General features: G+C 39.7%; 1 protein-coding gene across 2 annotated transcripts in view; it reads left to right on the top strand.

Moving 5' to 3' along the window:
- Positions 1-85: 85 nt before the first annotated feature.
- Positions 86-21893, top strand: part of SPPL2B (signal peptide peptidase like 2B) — a 28334-nt gene continuing 6526 nt past the window's right edge. The window contains exons 1-14 of one of the 2 annotated variants that reach the window (XM_054291069.1): positions 86-160; positions 8097-8216; positions 10240-10422; positions 11120-11209; positions 11559-11698; positions 12522-12664; positions 13490-13586; positions 13743-13859; positions 15366-15447; positions 16265-16339; positions 16473-16535; positions 17881-17980; positions 18937-19014; positions 21241-21401. In XM_054291069.1, the coding sequence (XP_054147044.1) occupies positions 104-160; positions 8097-8216; positions 10240-10422; positions 11120-11209; positions 11559-11698; positions 12522-12664; positions 13490-13586; positions 13743-13859; positions 15366-15447; positions 16265-16339; positions 16473-16535; positions 17881-17980; positions 18937-19014; positions 21241-21401 (1506 nt within the window). In that variant the 5' untranslated portion in view covers positions 86-103. Of the gene's footprint in view, positions 161-8096; positions 8217-10239; positions 10423-11119; positions 11210-11558; positions 11699-12521; positions 12665-13489; positions 13587-13742; positions 13860-15365; positions 15448-16264; positions 16340-16472; positions 16536-17880; positions 17981-18936; positions 19015-21240; positions 21470-21893 lie in introns of both variants that reach the window. The other variant, XM_054291070.1, reaches the window with a different exon arrangement.

The following is a 21893-nucleotide window of genomic DNA, read 5'->3' as shown; positions in this document are numbered from 1 at the left end:
GGCGCTGGGGCGGGACGTCCGGGGCGGGCTCTGGGTGCCCGGTGCGGAAGGGTCCGGCCCGGCCCAGGTCGGAACAAAGCGGCGGCGGCGCGGCAGGCCCGGCATGGCGGCGCGGCCGGCCCCGCTCCGCCTCTGGCTGTTCCTGCATCTGCTGCCGCAGGTCAGTGGCCGTGCCGGGCTGTGCCGGGCCGTGCGCTCCCCGAGCTGCGCGCTTAGCCCGGCTGAGGGCGGGGAGCGGCCCCGGGCGCAGCCGGGCCCGGGCGGGCTGTGCGGCGCGTCCGACTCCGGAGCCGCCTCCCGTGGGCGCTCGGAGGTGCTGCAGCCGCCCCGCAGCGGGCCGGGGCCGAGCCGTGGCCGCAGGAAGGCAGCGGAGCGCATGGGGCTGCCGGCCCTACCCTTCCGCGATTTGGCAGTATTGATATATCTGTGGGTCTGGGGTTGTTTGAGGCTTTTTTGTGCTTTCCGTAGTAACTAGCGTTTTCCTCGTAGTTCCGAAAACTTCGGGGGCCCCGTGGGCCCAGCCCAGCATCCTCGCCAGGCAGCCCCAGGGAGGGGAGCGCAGCCGAGCCCCGGGCCAGATCCCCGCAGTGACGGCTCTGGCTTTATCCTGACTGACAAACTCCCTGAGAGGAAGCGTTCAGCAGAAAAGAAGGGATTTCTGCTGACCCTGACTCTGTAGTCTTGTCTTGAGTATTGTATTGTCATTACTAAAATATTAATTATTTTGTGGGATACGTTCTAAGGGTGTGACAAACTAGGCATGTAATCCTGATAAAGGAGAGAGTGGATTTCTAGCAATTGCATTGCATGGTATATAGCTTTTGCCTTTTAAGTTCAGTGTTTTGTGTTCTGAAAATTTTGAAGTGTCATTTAAACTTCTTGACTGTTTGTTAGGTAATTTGGAGTGTATTATGGTTTCTTGATATTATTGGTGTAACATCGTAACATGGAACTCTAATTTTTCCTTCTTCTCCCTCTGTCTCCTTACTGTTTTCTTGCCAATAATCTTTAGTTACAGAGCAGTCAGGTTGTCAGCTATCTTCTTTATTTCTGTATCATTCCCTTTTTGCATCCATTATCCTTATCTTCATTATGTGTTCATTATGCTCTTGCGTGCCCCATGCATTTTGTCATCTCCACTGATGCTTTGCAGGGACTGGTAGTGCCAGTGTAGGCCCAACAAATTAATAAGATTTAAGTAACGAATTCACAAGAATGAGTCAAATACTGGCATGGAGTCAGTTTGATCCATCAGTTTGGGGAAGGTGAGCATATGGCAGTGCAGAAGGACAGTGGGTGGATAGTCCACCAGTGGGTACTTGGAGGTCTTACGTTCAGCTCCATGCATTGCAGCACATTCCTGTCTGTAAACATTTGGTATATTTGTGCAGTGGAAGTGTTAATGTATTTGAATAAGCTTGGGCAGACTGGCCAGGGTGCTGAAGCAGTCCTGCTGCTGCAGTGAAAAGTGGATGAACTGTGTGCTGCCAATATTTTTCTGTTAGCCAAGCTGGTGTTTTAAAAATTTGCTTGAATACCTTGTATTGTGCATAACTTCTGCATCTCTTGTGCTTGGTCTTGTTGGGGTGGCTTGAGTAGCACATCCTCCTTAGTGTGAGGCAGAGAAGAGTGCTCTGCTGCACTTGTCCTGGTTTGGTACCCCTGTGACTGATGGCTGCAGTCATTCCAGGGGTCAGAACTGACAGCTGTTGTCAGGAGCTGCTGTGTGAGTTTGCTGTGTGCCAGCTGTGCTCATTCAGTGCTTTACTCTTGCCTTAGTGAGCATATACCTTTGTCTCCCTCCTTGAAACAGGATAATAGAAATGTTTTGTTTTTTTGTTTTCCCTGGGGCAAGAGGAGGTAGTGTCCACATTTGCTTCTATCTTCTGATTTAGGGAGAAGGATCAGCCTGGCTACTGAAGTATGGCTCTTCCAAATCTGGGTCCTTATCTGGGAACACTTTAAGAGTGGTGTGATCTTATAGATCCAAGTACAATCTGCACTTAGATCTTGCTTTGGTATTTGAGTTCTCACATTTCATTTAAATTCCTGTTCTTCCCAGGTATTGTTACCCCTCAGTTTCCTGTAACAACAGCAGATATGTGAGCCTTTGACTAGTGACAAACATAGCAACATGATCTGCAGCAAGTGTGTTGGATCTAGCTGGCCTTCACTATAGCAGCTTTCAGCAGAATATGTTGAATTGAGGTGATGGGTTTGTATTTTAAATTAGGGCACTCTGATATGGGTCCAAAGAATTGGAAAGTCTGTCTGAAATTCTGCATTATGGTGGTGGCTGACAATTTAAGTCTCCTGGAATTATTGCATTATGAATACATAGTTCTCTGCACTGTATTTGTTGAAGGAGTGTTTTATTTGTGTGCAGCTTTGCTGCCTGTTGTTGCTGGTCCCCAGATGGATCAGTGCAGTTCATGGGAAAGAATGACTCCAGCTCCTGGGAACTCAGACATGGTACCTACTCTAAGAGCAGGATAGCTCATTCATTCGTTCTTCAGGGGACACAGCTCCCAGTGTCTGTGAAATCTCTCTTGAGATATGAGTGGCTAGGTCAGTTAATGGAGCTGCTGAAAGCAGAAAAGGTGTATGGGACATGAGTGTGTGGGGCCAGAGGCAGGGAGGAACAAACGAGACAGACATTGGGTTGGCTCAGTCACACACACTGAAGTTTCTTGAAATACTGGTGAACTGAATTCTTCCTCTCTGCCTTCTTCTATAATTTAACTTGCAAGTCCAGTGCTTGCCTCTGAACTACATTAATTCACCTAAAAAAACTTGCACAGCAAATGAACTGGGGAGCATTCTTCTCTTTTATGCACTGATCTGTGGAAGGCCCTGATGAGATTTAGAGCTAACAAGTATGCCCTTCTATTACCACAAACATTAGGTTAGCTCATCTGTCTGTTTAATTCTGCTCTCAGATTTTACATTTCTGTTGTGTGAAAACCGTTTCCAGTTTTGCAGCTTTATAGAAAACACTTCCTTTTGTGTTAATTATACACTATTGCGTGCTTTTTAAGCCACAGGATCAATAAGATGCAAGTATTATAATATATCTTATTGTCACAGCAGCTGTTGTTTTCTGTGTTTGAAAAAGGCTGGACTTGATATCCAAACACTTGGAAAAGAGCCTTTGGTGTTGTAGGCACATTGTATAGGATTGCACAGGGGATGATATTTTCTCCTGGGTTAATTTAGGATATGAAGTGGTCTCTAGGAGTAAGGAATCATCATAAATACCTATGCCAGTGCATCAGCAGCACTGCTTGAACTTTTGTTGTCTCATACCTACTGACATTAATAAAAACAAACCTGGATGCATGAAAGTGGATAAGAGCAAACTTCAGAACTATGCTTTGCTTCTAAGTGATAATAGCTGTGTAAAAATGTCTGTTAATCCACATTATCCACAGATTATGTTCTCTACAGAGTTTCTAAAACTCTGTGTTCTCTCTTCCACTTTTAGCCCTGCTCTTATTGCCTTTAATTCCTCTCACGCTTGACTTTCATTTGGCCTTTGGAACACAAATCCACATAGCTTCTAAAATGTTTTGAGCATTTCACATTAGGAACCTTTTACTCCCTTAATATTTCTTTGAAGAACATCCATTAAATGGCTTAGAAAGCAAAATTGTGTATAACTGCCTCCCGGGTGCCTTTTAGGAATTGTTCCTGAGTTCCAGTAATGCATATCTCCACAGAAATGTAGCAACACACCCTATACTTACTCTCATTTTAAAGATGTGTGCCATATATTTCATAGATGTGAAACTTTTAACTGTACAGCTTGATTGTTTCCCATATGCATAAAGCTGTTCAATTACAGGAGAGCTCCTGCAAAACTGCCTGAAGATTTTGGAGAGAATTGTACATGTAATATTCAAAGCTAAGATCCTCCATGTTTTGTTTGTTTATCTAAGCCCAGTTAGACCACGTACAATAAGCAGGGAACATTCTTTTGTTCTTGTCTTTTGTGTGTGACTGTATTTGCATCTCTGTTGTTTGTTACTCTTCAAAATCAAATTCAAGATAAAAAGTACAGGTTATTTTTCTAAATGATTTGTTTCTGTTGTTTAGGTGCTATGGTTGGATACCTGAGATATGAGTTAACAAGTCCACTATAGCAGGGAGTTGGAGTTCTTGTTTCCTCACAGCATATGCACTGCAGTGTCTTTCTCCACAGATCTCTTGGAAACTTGCACTGTGCTCAAGTGGCTTTAATCTGCACTGAGCTAATCGGTGTGACCTCCCCTATCTGCATGCTTCAGGACAAATGTCATTGCTTCTAAAGGACTGAGTTAGCACTCATGTTATAAAAAAGAGGAAAAGTTGCTGCATATGTTAACAAAGACCATTTATATGCAGAAGAGCTAAATATGAAAATCTCTACCTCCTGTATATTTTTACCGTGATGTTTCTTTACTGCTTTGCTGACATCTTGCAGCAGAATGCCATCATTGCCTCTGGGCACACTGTGTGTGTTAAAGAGTGATTTTACAATGCAGGTGGTGAAAACTGGCACAGCGTAAAATACTAGTAAAACACAACTCCTCACTGTGTCCAGAGAAGTGGTGGGTGTCCCATCCCTGAAAGTGTTCAAGGCCAGGTTGAACAAGGTTTGGTCTACTTGACAATTTCCCAGCCCTTTGCCAGGGATTTGGACAAGGTGACTTTTAAACGTCCCTTCCAACCTAAACCATTCTGTAATTCTCAAAAGTTTTCCAAAAAACGTCTCTTTACCCTGAGTAGATTTCTGTGTAGTAGGGTTTGAAATAAAGTGGGAGAAATAAATCTGATGGATTCTTTTAATGGATTTTTGAACAAGCATGTTAAGATACGACATTTTTGCTGACTCCAGTCATCTTTAGCATCTCTGCTCATCTGCTACATGAAGAAACAGATGTGTTAGGTGTATTTGTAAGAGTGTAACTGCATAATTATCATATCATTGGTGTGTTTAGGATAGGAATGTTAAACTAGATGTTGACAAATTAGTCTGTCACAATGTTCTAATTAGTAGCAGCGATGGTTAGGGATATGATGTTATATTTATCTCCTGAACAAAGTTTCATCAGTTCTGGTAGGCACAAAGTGATTTCCTTGGGGAAAGCTAAAGCAGAGCAATAGACCAGTTAAACGTATCTTCAGTCAATGACTTCAGTTTTGCTTGAGTGCTGGACAAGAGACAGAGAGAAGGAAGAATGGAAAGGAAGGAATTGGATGTGTGGGTATGAGAGGAGTATGACACAAAGGGGGATGGTAGAAAGATAAGATGGTTGTGAGGGGAGGGGGCTTGTTTGTTTGGTTTGAGGAGATTTTGGTTGGTTGGTTGGTGGATTTTGGGTTTTTTGCAATTTCCAAGTGCTAAGTGCTAGCAAGGATTAGTGAATGTCCTCAATAAAATGGAGAAACTTCCCATTACAATAGGAAACAAATGCTCTGGGAACACAAAAATGATAAGAGGAAGAATCCAATCACATTAACAGTGTTTGGTATTCCTAAGGACTGGATTTCCAAATCAGTGAGCTGAAATAGTGTTTTGAGGCTGCTGCATTTAATATGCGGTCAACTTTTTCCTGACTATCTAATACCTTGTATGAAGCTAAAATACAGATATGATTTGCATTTGCTCTCAGCATCATCCTTTTGTAATCTATTGCCAGACAGCACTTTTTGAACATTGAAATTGCTCTGTAAGAGCACTGTGAGGCTCTAAAGCAGCAACTGAAGATCAGCAAGACTCTCCTTCAAAAAGAAGCATTGCTCTGGGTTTGTATAATTGAATTAACATTTTCAAAGTTAGGTTTTGTCCTGCTTTCTGAGCACTACATTTGTATGTGAAGCATTAAAATCTTTTTGCAGCAGCTGGTCAGATCTTAATCTGAAATTGAATTCTTAATGTGTTGATGTTCAAACCTGACCAGATGGCCACAGAATGCATATAAGCAAACTTCACACTGAGGAGCTGATGTTCAGTATTTTGTATAAAGGAAAGACATCTTGATTTACTCTTTTCCAATGAGTGGAAATGGTACCTGACAGTCCTCCCAAGACAGAGCCTGCAATCCCTGTGTTGCTGCTCTGAGGAGCAAGTGTCCTGTAGACTTGATGGCTGATTGATAAAGTGATGATGCTCTGATGCCTTCTTGTTCAAGCAAGGACAAGAGCCTCTTGTCAGAGAGAGAAGCATTGCAAGGGACCTGTTTGCCACTCAGAAATGGCCAGGAGGATTATTTCAGCATCCTTAGAACACTACAAGCAGACCTCATCATACGCTTCGTGTTTCTTAACCATTTCCAAGATCAGGGAGGATTTAAAATTATTTTGACTCAGTTAATACAGGAATGAAATCAACACTAATTAAAGGAAACCACCACTAGTGATAGGGGAGTTGTACATATTTCCACTGTTATTTTGTCTTCCTGATTCCCTGGGTAAATCTCCTAGGACTTGGGGTACAAACAGACAACTGCATCAACTCCACAAAAGTACTTTATTTTGCAGGTTATGTATATACATACATATGTATGTGTGTGTGTATATATATATATACTTTTATAGGTGATTTAGGTTCAGTTTTTTGGATGGAAGATGAGGAATATACCTAGTACTCACAAAATTGTGCCACTATACACAGGGAAGGGAAGGGTAGGAGTAGATGTTGAAAAGAACAGACCTCATCATGAAGAATGAGATTTGTGAAAACATCTGTGTTAAGGAAGTGTTTGATAGTACCTATTTGTGAGCCCCCAGATCTTCCAGTTTTGCTGGGAAATGGCCTGGTACAATCTGACCTAACCAAAATAATGAGGAAATTACTGTGTTTGCTGTGGGGTTTTTTTTTTTGTTTGTTTGTTTGGTTGGTTTTGGTTTTTTGGGTGGTTTTTTTTTTTCAGGGATGGGAAGCTCAAAATATTTGTGCTAAAATCAGCACATCTTGCAGTTAGGTGTAGTATTAGCAATTCACTGAACAAGCAAGTTATCTACTGTGTATCACAACTGAGATGTCTAAAACTGGTAGATTTGCTGCATGTTACTATTTTTATTTTTTGCTGTAGTTCTTGTTCTCTTACTCCATGTTACTACAGGATCTGGGTTCTGTTATCTCAGTTTCCATGAGTTCTTCAGGAGAATTCTAACATGTACATGATGCAAAAGATAGCTCACCTCCTTATAAAAATGAACATGAAATGCTATGGGTATGGAATATCTCTTTGTTGAATCATCTGCCTGGTTGTGGCCCCTTCCAAACCTCTTGGGCATCTCTTCACCTGGTGAACAGGGTGAGAAACAGAGAAGGCCTTGACACTCTGCTCACTATGCAGCAATGCTAAAACATTAGTTTGTTATCAGTATTGTTTTGGGCACAAAACTAAAACACTGCACCATCAGCTGCTATAAAGAAAACTAACTCCATCCCAGCCAGACCCAGGACAGGCCTTTAATAATAAATATTAGATATGTAATCTCACTACCTACGTTGTTGCAGATGTCATTGGAGTTTTGACAACAGTGACAATGGTCATTGAAGCAGTGATAAATAAATGCAGTAGGTAGACTTGAGAGTCTACATGTTCTACCCAGGACAGAAAAAGAGCTGCTGCTGCTTTGGGGTCTTGCCACATCTTCAGCAAAGGTGTCCAAGGTTGAGTTTTGGAGTGATACAAATTTAGAATTGATCATTATTTCAGGCTGTACTTTCAGGAGTTGGTATCTTATTCACAAAATCATGAAATGCTGTGGTTATATATATATGTGCACCAGTGTTGTTTCAGGTTGGCTTTTTTGTTTGTTGGGTTCGGTCTTTTTTCTTTAAACACGTCCAGTATTGTTTCATTTGATTCTTTGGCCAATTGCTGTGTAGGAGAGAATCTGCCTAATGTAGCTGAAGTCTTTCTTTGAAGCATGATGGAAATAATAACAAATTCCACTGTACTCCCTGCACAGATATGGAAACTTTTGAGACTCTTGTTTTTCTTTAAAAATACAAAGCAGGCCAGCCAACAGCAAGTTACTCCCTTCACTTCTGACATTTTATGTAACCTAAAATTCTTGTTAAATTTTTGTTACATTTTCAGGTGTACTGTGAGTATGGGATGGTGCATGTCCTTTCAGAGAAGGGGAGCAGCAAAGGGAAAGACTACTGTATTCTCTTCAACTCTCAGTGGGCCCATTTGCCACATGATCTGGGTAAAGCTGTAAGTACCTCGCTAACTAATGACAAAAAATGTATAGAAATGCCTTTGTTACAAGGAAACTTCTGATTTCTTAGTTGGATTAGTAGAATTTGAAGCAACCACTTTGTTTGTTCTGCCTAGAAAGTGTTTTATCTCCTAAGATCACTGGGCAGTGCTAGGATGGCAATGTTCATTTCCAGGCATCGTGCAGAGATAATGACTGTTGCTGTTCAAAACAAAAATACTCCTTTCAATGGTGTGATCAATGAAATTCAAATGGCACATACCTGGGCTTGCAAAGGAATTTTTGTAGTCAGCATGGTGCAAGAAGATATCGCATGGCTTTTCTTATATGGTGACTGTGGCCTTTAGTGCTTTTTCAGTGTGAAGTGTAAGATTAGGTAGTCATAAACTGTGTCAAGCTTTTGCTGCATTATTCAAAGCTGTATGAGCTGAAAGTGGAGTAAATTCTTCACTCTTTTCTGTGAGACAAAGTTACTGGCACTGAATGATGAAATCAGCAAATGCACTTTGAATGAGCCCCGCAGAATTATTAGAGTTCCTTACCAGTGTGTAGGCAAGTCTCAGTTACTTCTGGTGGGTTTATTGCACCTGTAGATTAGTCCCTAGATACATCAGTAGTTGTCTTTGCCTTGCATAGACTCAGCTGATAAATTCTTGCAGTTGCCCTGACTGTGTAATGTGAATCAGCACATGCATGACTGACTGTGGTACTTGTGAGACTGTACTCTGGACACCTTGTTGAAATCAGTCTCCTAAAACTTCACTAGATTCATATCTCAGTAGCTCTGCAGGAGCCAGTACAGTCCAGAAAGCTTGCACAGGCTTGGGTAGTGTATGCTATATCCCTTGCCTGTCCCTGTCTCCTTCCTTGGTTCTTTCCTGCTTTTCCCTTCTTTCACATTCTTGCTCCTCCTCCTTGAGTCCTGCAGCAGTACAGTTCATTCACTGAGGCCATGCAGTGCAGCACTCTGAGCTCACTCTGCATTTGTGTTGTGCTCTGTGCTCTGAATCTTGCCTGGCCGGGAGTGTGGGTTGGAGCATTTCCCTGTCTCCAGAGGTCAGGCTGGAGACAGCAGTTTTCTGAATAAGGCAGAAGCTCCTGACAACCTGACACTTCCCTTTCCCTCCTAAAACTGTAGAGTCCATTACACAGCTATTGTATGTTGTGTACCTGTGGATTTTTAATACAAAGTGTTCAATTTTTTCAGGTTAAAACTTTACCTTGACTCTTCTCAAATCTGACAGCTCACCTCAGCAAGGGCTGAGACCTGCTTCTCTTAGCACAGCTTGGGTGTTGGGTAGATAATTGCAGTTTTCTGGTAACTTGCAAATAGAACTGGGCAAAGATGCTAGTGCTTGTTTAGATTTTGCAAGGAACAATTCATGCCAGTGTTATTTCTAAAACCTTGAAGTATCTTTGAGATGTTCTTGTAGAAACACCAGATTAGATGCCTTTGGGTCTGAGGAAGGGCAAAATTAAGGAATTGGGACAGGCTTGCAATGACTCTGGATCACAAGGGGTGAGAGAAGTAGCTTAGAATCCAGTATTCAAGTACTTGGGTTGCAAAATCTCAGGTCACTGGATACAGTAGGTTTCAAGATGGAAGTTTATTCCATATGCTTCTGTACTTTTCCCCGGCCTGTTTTGGTTTCTAGCTGTTCCTACTCTCTATCATCCCAGCCTGCCATTCTGCTGCCCCAGCAAAGATAAAACCTTGCTGTACTCCTCCCACATCCTGGCTGTGTGCATCAGAACAGCAGCAATGCTGAAGAAAATAAATGCAAGTGAAGGTCATATCCCAAATTTTATTACCAGCAGAATTCTGTACAATAAGGTGAAACAAGGCAGGTCCCCACATAATAGAGAAGACTGCATTGTTTCAGCTTTCATTTTGCTCTGAGAATAGTCTACCACTCCATTACTAGAAGAAATTACTCTTTAGAAACTCTGGCTTCTGCTCTTGACTTCTTTTATTATTTTATGTTATATATATGTATTTAACTAATTTCTGTTTTTCAGTCACTCCTGCAACTGCAGGATCAGACAGCATCTGTTTTGTGTTCTCCTTCTGATGTACCTCATGGGGGATTTAATAATCAAATCCCCATGGTGATGCGAGGAAATTGCACCTTCTATGAGAAAGTGAGGCTTGCTCAGATAAATGGGGCCCGTGGGCTGCTGATTGTTAGTAGAGAGAGACTGGTAAGTTGCTTTTTATCTTCCTATGCTGCTGATACTCCTCTGATGCTAGATATTGTCTTGTCTTCAGTGCACATTGCTGGTACTTGATGTTCCTCTTTAAAGTAAATAATGCATGTGTGTTCCTGCATGTACATATGTTGCATAGTTATGTATGGAAACCACACATCTGATGGAAGAATGAATGAAACAATCCTCATTTCAGCAGGAATGGTTGGCACGGAGCTCATGTGAAATTCACGTTAAGGGCTCAGGATTATCCTTGCTCCAAATGAAACTGGAGCCAAAGGATGAGGTTGGTTTGTGACTCCATCATATACCACACTGAATCTAGTGCTTTAGATTCAGCTGGAGCAGCCACAGCATGTATTTTGTGAAATTAGTAGCTTTGAAAATAAAATTAGTAGTTTTGAGTCTTGGCCAATGCTAGAGGCACACATCAGTCATAAACCTGTGACCCTGATGTGCAAAAAAACTGCTTGAAATTTGGTTGCTTCATTTTGCTGTTACAGTCTTATATTACTTCTGTTTTACTGGGAGCAGGCATATATTTTGACTTTTGAGTGTTTGCTGTCACTAAGTTCCCTTCTAGAGTATTTTTCAAATTAGCCAGAACAGAATTTGCAACTTTAACCGTTTTGAAGCAGTAGAAGTATTTGCAGAAATAAACTATTCTTACCTGGTCTTAACTGTCTTTCAGGTTCCTCCTGGAGGTAATAGGAGCCAGTATGAAGAGATTGATATTCCTGTGGCTCTGCTTAGCTATACTGATATGTTAGATATTGGCAAGGTAAACTCGATACTAAAAGCTCTCATTTATATTATCTCATGTAAATAAATCACTGCTCAACAGTATTAAGTCTGCCTTAAGAGCTTTGAATATGTAGAGAATGTATTCATGAAGATTGCATTATTGTGTTTTGGAAAAAAAAATCTCTTGGGAAGTTATTTCTCATCTTTGGAATAAAATCAAAATACGGCCTGGTGCTGGAGATAAATATCACCAATAGAAGAGCCAATAGATGGCTCTTATGTGTTTATAATAAAGCCTGATTCTGAGGTTGCTTAGTGAAAAGTAAGTGAACCTTTGCTAAGGTGGATTTTTGGATGTCCTTCCTAACTTGTATTTACCTCCACAGAGTTTTGGCAGCTCAGTGAAAGGAGCAATGTATGCACCAAATGAACCTGTGCTGGACTACAACATGGTGATTATCTTTGTCATGGCCGTGGGGACTGTTGCAATTGGAGGCTACTGGGCAGGAAGCAGAGATGTGAAAAAGTGAGTAACTAAATGCAGTATACCAGTTTTCCAGTTTTCCTGTATTTTTCACAGAACAAAAAAAAAAAAAAAAAGGTGGTGTTTATGTAAGCATCACCTGGCAGCTCTGCTAGTGAGGTTAGGAGACTCTAGGGGAAATGCTGATGTGATGTTTAAAAGGCCCTGAGGCTTGCATTGGTTTGGTCACTGTAGGAAATCATTGGAGTTTAAATTGCTTGTAGATTTTTTTTAGGATTTTGCCATGTTAAAAGACCAAAAATTTGAAAAGCTCAGAAAGAAAATTATTAAGTAATAGGCTTCCCTTTTGCAAAAATTCACCACATAAATGCTTTGTAAAAAAATAATAAAATTTGCTTTTACTGGTATAGGGCAAACCAAATTGATTGGATGGCTAATATATGCTATGTTTGTTACCAACTTTTAAATGAAGTTTTATGGTTACTTTTTGGCAGCAAGTGGGATTGGGAGAAGGTGGTCATTGTGCCACCTAATTTTAACATTTATTTTGTGTACACAACCTGATTCAAGGATTTCTTCTGAAGTTAACAAATTATTCTGTGGTAGTTTTCAAGATTCAGTTGAGTTTTTAGCAAATGAAATAGTTCTCTAGATAAGTTGACACAGCAGTTACTGGTTTATGCACTTGTGTTACAGCTGATGTTCATACCTCCATGGAAAATACAGTGTCCCACTGACTTGAGTGGGAATCAAAGCAGGCACTGGTGTTGTTTCAACCCCTTGTGGTTTTTTGCTGAAGATTCAGCATCCTTGTGTATTTTGTTGCAGAAGGAATGAACTGATGGCAGCCATGTTACTCTTTCAGGAGATACATGAAGCACAAGCGTGATGATGGGGCAGAGAAACATGATGATGAAACAGTGGATGTGACTCCCATCATGATCTGTGTGTTTGTAGTGATGTGCTGCTCAATGCTTGTCCTCCTTTATTTCTTCTATGACCACTTAGGTACTCTTAAGGTTGTATTTGTATTGATACATCTTCAATATCACAAGGCTGACGTCGTTCAATGTACACTTTATTGTGAAAATAATAATGAAACATCTCTCTTTTGTCATGTGTCTTCATCCCAATATGATTTAAAATACTGTAAGAAAACTCACTGAGTAGATTCTAATCCTTCTTTTTGTGAGGTTGATCATAAAGCTTCTTTCAAACATTAAAGACTATTAAGTAGATACAGACTTAGTATTTTCCACCTTTTATTTTTGTTAAAGGTGTTCTCAGACCTATTCTTTCTCTCTATTATTGTTCAGTTTGAAGTCAAGACAAGGATCATTTTTTTATCTTTATAAAGATTATAATTTTCTACTGATCACTTATCAGATTGACAAAACATGAGAGCTTAATGCTTCTTCATATTTTTGAGGAAGTAGTGAAACATGCATCCCATCTGTATTAATTCATTTTGCTACTTAGTGACTTTAATAGCTCCTTATAATGCTCCTGTGTACTCATAAAGAGAAGATAAATGCTTCACCATAGGTTGCCTTTGAGGCTTATGACTTACTTAAGAAGATTAGGATAGAGGTTTTTTACTTTAAGTAGGTATTGCATAAAGTACACCTGAGTAAAAGGAGCTAGAATTAGATACTTAAAGAGCACAAATCTAATCAATCATTTAAAGTCTCTGTATTTATCTTTCACTGTTGAAATGCAAGCCTTATTTCTCATTTAGTCTTACTGACTGACTGTTCTTTATTCAGTCAGGAGAATATGCAAAAAGCATTTCTTGCCTTATCCTACTTGGACTTAATACTTTTTTCCCCTCAGTCTATGTTATAATAGGAATATTCTGCCTGGCTGCCTCGATTGGTCTTTACAGCTGTCTGTCTCCCTTTGTAAGAAGATTCCCCTTGGGAAAGTGTAGGTATGTGGCAAATTTCAAACTTTTAATAGGGAAACTTAGATTTTTATACTGTTGGGTAGGTGTGGGGTTTAAAAGGTGGCTTCATGCTTCAAAGTGTTGATAAAGGAAGAGGCTGTATACATAGACAACTGTAGCTTTGGTGTGATTGTTTTTCAGAATTCCAGACAACAACTTGCCATATTTTCACAAGCGTCCCCAGGTCCGGATGTTGCTCCTGGCAGTGTTTTGTATCTCTGTCAGCGTAGTCTGGGGAATCTTCAGAAATGAAGATCAGTAAGTGATCTGTGCTAAATATTTTTCTGTGGTAAAAAATTGTAATACACTTTATAGTATAAATAACTGGCATCCACAGAAGTCTACATGTATTTAGAAATTAGGAATGACAGGGAAAAAAAATAGAGACATGCAGAAATTCTTAGTTGTTTCTTAGTTGTTCCTTATGTACTTCATCTTTTCCTTGTTCATTTAAATTACAGAAAACTGTCTCTTGTTAAGCTTGAATTTGTCTGAGTCTCAGTCAGTATTCTGATCTCTTTGACTTAAGACAGCTTTTCAGAAGTGATATGGAAAGTTGGACACAAGTTGTCTAACTTATTTCTTCATGAGAATAAGAACTGGTAAGATTGTCAGATCTTTAGTTTCTCTCAGCTTTCTTGTACAAGTCAGTAATTCTCTACACCCAGTGTTGCTGTAGTGCCTAATTGTAGCAGGTTCTTACCACTTTTGTTAGAGGTGGATCTTTTACAGAGTGTTGTGGTTTTGTTTTCGTTTGGGATTTTTTACCTCTTACCTCACTCCCAGATATTCCAGTTTTCCCATATGTACAGGTTGTGTTCATCTTCTTGGTTCATCTGTTGGGGATTCAGTATTGAAATGCTGGGGATTCAATCAGGGACTGAAATGCTGGCTGTGTTCCTGTTGATGATATCAAAGATGTCTGACTTGTGCTTTGAATGCATGCCAGTGCTTTTGTGGGATCTGTGTTCTGTGTGGACCAATCAATGACAAAACTCAAATCCAGGAATCATCAACTCTGAAAGACCCTTTAGAGAGATGTGTGTCAGACTGAGGAGTACAGCAGTACTATAGAAATGTTCCAAAATATTTAGGACTAGGAAATCCATTTTCTGCATGAGAGCTGATGTGGGCCTGAGTGTTTCCTGCAAGAGCTCCATCAGCAAGTACCCATGTATTGATCCAACAGCACCATCTGTCATTGTACCTAGACCATAGCAATTTTTGGGAAACCTTAGTTTGTTTTTGTCAGATCCTACTTGTCTTTAACCCCGGCCATTGAGAGTAAAGCAAAGAGCCCTTCTGTACTCAACTTGCAAAACACAATTGAAAACCGGGCCCAGCTGTAAATTTCCCTCAGCACACAAGGGTGCATACCTATATCCAGGACAAAGGACCCCAGCACTTCCCATTTTGGTATCCACTGACCTCATGCAGCCAGTTTTCAGTCCACCTCACTGCTCATTCAGCTAGTACTTCCTCAGTTTCTCTGTGAGGATTTTATGGAAGACTGTCAGTGGAAAGCCTTACTGAAGTCTAGAGAGACAATCAACAGGTCTTCCCTCATCTCCCAGGCACTTCTTTGTGGAAGGTTATCAGGTTGATGAAAAACAACTTCCCATTTGCAAACTCATGCTGACAACAATGTCGATTTCAAGCAAGTACTTTGAATAAAAGGGTTTTTTCTTTGTCCCTTAGTGAGGACAAGGCTTGGTCTGTTTTTCCTGCTGTTTCCTGCAAAAATGTTACTTTTCTCTTTTTAAGGTGGGCCTGGGTTCTGCAAGATGCTTTAGGAATTGCTTTCTGTCTTTACATGTTGAAAACAATTCGCCTGCCTACATTTAAGGTATGAAAGTTAAACAGAAGTTATAGACTTTCAGAAGAAAGTTAAAGAGAAGTTTGCATGTATGTGTTTGAGCAGAGGAGTCGCTTATAGTGGAGTATATTGTCTTAGAAATGCAATTCCATTCATATGTCAGTATGGGAAAAAGGGATGCAATGAGAATAATGGAGACCCAGAAGTGGCATATGATTGTTCTGTGGATTCTGTAGAGTGTTGACTAGTAAATCAAACACCACCTCTTTATTTATGTATTTGGTATTTGGGTATTTTGTTGGGGGGAGGGGGATGTTTGTTCTGTTTTGATTGTTTTGATTTTGTTTTTCAAATTGACATACAACTAATGCATCAATCTAGTGGGCTTTTTTCCAAATCTTTCTGACCTTAGTCAGTATCCTAAGACAAAAATTAGTATTAGTCATTTATTTGCCCCTTAAGCAGCTCTTCAAACTCTTGTTTCAAATTATCTTCCTCTATAAGTTTGTATAGACTGACAGTAAATGGTATATAGTGTTTCAAGCTATGCCTGGCATCTTCCAGTGCAGAGCTGCTTCATATTTCCCAGCAAACTCAAGTGGCACCATTTTCAGATTTTACACGATAAAGAATTTTGGGTAATAACATGTAATTTTGTGTTTTATTATATATGGCGCATGCAAGACCCTATTCCTTTATCTAAAATATTTAGGAATTAAGAAAAATACATTACTGACTTGTTTTAGTCTTTGCAAGCTTTTTCTTTTAATAGCCTTCTAATTATTAATTCTTTGCTGTTTGCTAATGCATTGTATGTAAATACCAAATATCTTGTCTCTTCCTTCAGGGTTGTACCTTACTCCTCCTGGTTCTTTTTGTGTACGATGTATTCTTTGTATTTATCACACCTTTTCTAACAAAGGTAAGTAAGGTGCTTCTCCATTGCCTGCTGCCCACAGAGCAAAGTGTAATGACTTGTTTCTCTGTGTGTTCCTAAATGATCCCAGAGCTGCTGAGTGAAGTGCTGATTTACAATTTTCCCATTTTTTCTTTAGACTGGGGAGAGTATAATGGTGGAGGTGGCTGCAGGCCCATCTGATTCTGCCACTCATGAAAAGGTACTGCATGTTGTCTGAAAATCTGGCACTAGCTTTCAACTATTACACTTTTAACTTCTCTAAAATTCAAGACCACAAAGCTGAAATGAAGATGTCAGTCTGAAAAGAACTTAATATGGGAATAAGTGCTCCTGAATGTTAATTCTGGAGGGGCAAAGCAGACTTATAGTGGTTCATCACACCAACTTTGGTTTTCCTTTATCTTTTTTTGACAGGGTTTCAATATAAGAAAGCTGGTTAGCTCAGCTTCACACAAACATGACCACATCTGTAAATATTAACTTGTTGCTAATTAAAGCATGAGCATCTTTTCCTAAAGAGATTAAACATATAATCAGTCTGTCTCTTCCCCCTCCTTCCCTTTTTTGACATTTACTTTACAAAAAGCTGAGGCTGTAGGTAAAAGAGAGAAACACAAATTGGAGACAGAAGAAAGCAGAAGTCAGTGTTCAGTGGGTTTTCACCGTTGGACAGCAGCCAATTGCATGAACACCTTACAAGATGTGGCTGACTCAGGGAGGAAAGTATGTGAGATGTAGGAGATAGTGAGATATAGTGAACAAAACAAAAAAAACTAATCAGTAGGAAGACTTAGTTATGTTAATTTAAGGATTAATTTGATCTATTTCAGCAATTAATGTAATAGTGTCATGTGGGAAAATAGCAAAGAAAATAGTTGTTTGCAGGATGTGGATCAATCCATACAGTCCATACTAATTTCTTTGACTTCTTTTGTTCTTCTCTCCTGTACCCCTTTAGTACCCCTTTGGATTCAACATTATGTCATGAAAGTCATGAAAGTTTAAGTATATAAAATTATTTTGGCACTAATATAAGAAAAAAAAAAAGAAAGTTTCTTTAATGTATTGTAATAAAGAAAATACAGGTTTGCAATGGACCGTGGCATACTGTGCCTCACATTGCAATTTATGTAATAAATAGGAACACAGGGAAGAGTCTTTAAAGTGATTTGAAAAATGACTTTTTAAAATTATTCATGTCTTGGTCTTCTGAGACTTTTATTGCACCCAGGTGAATGAACTATATGAATTATTATTTCCTATGCACGTAGCAGCTTACCTAAATTTTGTACATACCTGCAGCTAAAGCAGAGTTGATACCCAATTGTATGTGAAAACTTTGAAGTTAACTTAGTATTTAGAAAGTATTTCATTGCTCTCATCTTAAATGCATTTTGTTAGTTGTCAGTAATATTGTATGTAATGAATGTATAAAAAGATCCATTTGATGTACTTGAAACTTGCACTTTGAGTACAACAGGAGCAAGTTCTGGTAGGTAGTGTCACTGTGCTTTTCATCAGACACGTGTCTCTCTCATTCCAAGCTCCCAATGGTCCTGAAGGTTCCACGACTGAATTCCTCACCATTGGCTCTATGTGACAGGCCTTTTTCTCTCCTAGGATTTGGAGACATTTTAGTTCCAGGTATTGTTTAGCATGTTAAGAATTTTACATGTTGCATTGTGATATTAGTTTATTCTTCTTGTACTCCTGCTTCAAGTGGTAGGTTTGATTTGACTACTATAAACCTGATAAATTTTCAAGTATAGGGGTTTTTTGTGCACTATTCACTTTTTCAACAAGAAAAATGCACATTAATCTCATGGTTCACTTTCACATGCAGTGATGTTAAGAAATGTAGAGAAAATGCAGGAGTAGATTTAGCAGCTGATTCTATACTATAAAGCATCATTGATAGTGTGGTGATAGAGGAAATTATTTGTCCATTTGCACACGGGTTAAGTACAGATGCCTGACCACTCAAAACTTCCTAACTGTTAGTCACACTACACCCAGTATTTCTGCCACACTTTATCCCAAATTTGATTTTAGATAGTATGTAGAACTATCCCTGGCATCGCTGCAGACAAAAGAATTATGCGCCTTCTGACTGTCAGATTTCTTCTGCAAAATAATTTGTTTACTTTCTTGTGTTTTGGGAAATATGAACTCTGTCATGCCCATTAGTCTCCCATCCTCCCCCCAACCTGAAGCAGGCATAGTCATTAACCACAAAATTCTACTGTCTTCAGTACCAGCTCGAAGGGCTGAACTTACTCTTGTTCTTGTTGTGAACACTGTATTTTTGCAAATGTTTAGTAGGGATGAGATGATATTTTTATCTATGATCTGCATGTTTGTAGCTGTGTATTTTACTTTTGGAGTGCTTCCAATACATGGGGCTTGTACCATCAGATAACTGGTTTGTAAATTGTGCAGCCTCCTGGATATGTTGTCATGGTGCTTATACACAGGGTGCCAAGGAAGTTTTTTGGGAAAAAAAGTTCTTGCAAGTTCCTAGCTGGTTTGATGGTTTTATTTTTATCATTAAGTGTGTGACTAGGTTGAAAGCATATTGTAACTGTTCTTTCTTTTCCTAGGCTTACTGGTAGCCTATTGCCATAGGTTTGATATTCAGGTGCAGTCATCCAGAGTCTATTTCGTAGCCTGCACAATAGGTATGTACCACAGTGCCACCTGAGCAAGGCCTACAGGAGTGGCTCCCTCTAAAAGCATGTCATCAGTCTTGCATGGCATATTTGGGGGTTTTATCCTGTTCCTCCTTTTATTATTAAACAGAAACATTTAGCAAAGTGCTTTCAAGGCTAGATCTTCCATCACCAAACTAGCTGATGTTGCTTTTCTGAGCTGTTTTGCCTGCCTTACGTAAGGGCTGCCAAGGGTCTCAATCTACCCCTTGTAATTACACTATTTTTACATGTACTCAGCTACTCATCATGGTTTCTTGATTCATGAATCTTTGAGTTTATTGTGCATGAGAATTCAGGTTCAGGGATATCATCCTTTGACTTTGTTCCTAATTTCTTGTGTATTCTTAAAATCCATAACCTATGATTTAGGGAATTTTATTATGAATACTATAACACCTCTAGATAAGTTTGCTTTAGTTTGTAAAATCCATGGAGTTATGTGCCATGAACATAAATACTACTGATGAATAGGATCTGACAGATTCCTGTTGTCTTTCTTACACAATGTACTTATGCTAGCAAAGACTTCTAATGCTTGCAGTGAATATCGTGAGAAATTGTCATTAACAACTTCTTTAGAAATTCTTTTGGAAAAATATCTAGGTTCATGGACACTTCTAGCAGGGGTAGAGAGATGCTTTTATTGATGTTCCAAATCATTGTCTCATATATAGTAAAACAAAATTGTTGTCTTATCTGGTACTTTAAAAATATGTTTGCAGAAATCGGAAAATGTTTTATTGATAAAGAGGCAGCAGTTTGCTATTGCAGCCATGAGAATGAGCCACATACAGGGCTGAGTTAGCAAGATGTAGTCAGCAGTTATGAGAGGAGTGATTATTTCCTCAAAATTTGTCACTTACGACTGAGTTAAGCAGGATCCCTGGTGCCAGACAGACATTGACATGCTGGAGTAAATCCAGTGGAGACTGTCAGGATGGATGAAGACTGGAGCACAGGGTTGTAAAAAGAAGAGAAGGCAAAGAGGAGATTCTGTTGCTTCCCACAGCTGCCTAATGGGAGGCTGCAGAGAGGACAGAGAAGCTTTTCCTACAGGTGTGAGGCAATGGAATTAAATCATTATAAGAAACAATGGGTAATAATTATATATACGGAACTCTCGATAATAACAGAATATGCCCCTACCCAAAAAGCATTCTCAAGAGCTGTAAAAAGTTATTGATTATTCCAATCACAGCCCTCTGAGATCATCAAGTCCAGCCAGGCCCCCAGGACTGCCAAGCCCACCTCTAACCATATCCCTGGATGCAAAATCCATGTATCTTTTAAATCCCTGCAGAGATAGGTACTCCATCAGTGCCCTGGGCAGCTGTGCCAGGACTGGAAAACCTTTCTGGGGAGGAAGCTTTGCCTAATATCCAGTCTAAACCTCCCCTGGCAGAACTTGAATTTCCTCTCCTCCTGCCCCTTGTTCCCTGGGACCCCACCTGGCTGCCCCCTCCTGTTGGGGTTGTGGAGAGTGAGGAGATCCCCCTGAGCCTCCTTTTCTCCAGGCTGAGCTCCTTTCCCAGCTCCCTCAGCTGCTCCTCTCAGACCCTTCCCCAGCTCTGTTCTCTTCTCTGGACAGCCCCTCAATGTCTTTCTTGACTTTCTGAAGAAAAATCTGGAATCTGGATCTGAAGAAAAAGTTAGATTAACTTCATTGTCTGAAAATAGAATTGAAAATAATTACATTATAAGATCTAAGCTACTGTTCTACTAAATAAGTTTTGCCACATTTATGCAGAAATTAAATAGAAAGTAATAAAAATATATAACCTAGAGCAGGCTGGCTTCTTTTTTTTAGCTGTCTGGCAGGATAGGAAGAAACAGCTTAAGCCAACCCAAACAAGAAGCACATTATAATGCTTCTTGTCAAAATATTTGTCCGTATCTGCTGAGTTCATAAATATAATGCACAATATTTCATGTGTTTATTTTGCTTAAGGTAATTATTTAATTGTACAATATGGACTAGGCCAATTACACTACTTTCATGTTATCAATAGAAAAACTGTAGTATTCTATGTTTACATGGTGTAAATAATGCTAAAGAGGCCTGAAAAACTTCTGGAGATGTACATATTGCTTAAAAAAATTCCAGTGAGAATGCTTCTTTAGCCAATTATTGAGTTGTGCTTGAGCAAAGCTATATCTGAGTAACTGTGTTTTGCTGGGTTTGTTTTCTTCCAGCATATGGCATAGGCCTTCTTGTGACCTTTGTTGCCTTGGCACTGATGCAGATGGGGCAGCCTGCTCTCCTCTACCTGGTGCCCTGCACTCTCCTCACCAGCTTGGTGGTGGCCCTCTGGAGAAGGGAGCTTGCCATGTTCTGGACGGGCAGCGGCTTTGCGGTGAATACCAGTTTGATATGAGTGTCTTCAGGAAATACTAATATTATAAAAACCTAACTAGAATTAAAGTTGAGTAAAATATTGCAGTATTATCACACAAACACAAAGATTTTGGTTTTGCTTGGTTGTTTGCTTTTTTAAATAATTTTTTTTGCCTCAGTAAGGTTTTCTGGTTTTTGCAGTGTTTATGGCCACTTAAATCAGAGTAGTGAAAAGTAAAGTAGAACTTGTCCATCCTTGATTCTGACAAAATGTTACTTGTTTGATCTCTCTTGAAAGTATCAGTAGTAGTGAAAGATTATAATAATATATAAAATGTGGGGTTTAGTACTATATAAAATATACCCTTAAAATGCTTTCTTCTATTTTTTCATAGCATATTGTTTATGAAGGTGGAAATGTAGTTCAGTATTGTAAATTATCCCTTTGTTTCACTGTGCTGCAAGTGAAATTAACTTGATTCAAAAAGGAATAATTTCTATCATGCATTAT

Source organism: Melozone crissalis, unplaced genomic scaffold, assembly GCF_028551555.1.
Source record: "Melozone crissalis strain CALT ecotype California unplaced genomic scaffold, PUWL_Pcris_2 ptg000088l_1, whole genome shotgun sequence".
Classification (NCBI taxonomy): Eukaryota; Metazoa; Chordata; class Aves; order Passeriformes; family Passerellidae; genus Melozone; species Melozone crissalis.
The sequence above is the reverse complement of the archived record's forward strand: the minus strand, read 5'-3'. Positions and strand labels throughout refer to the sequence as shown.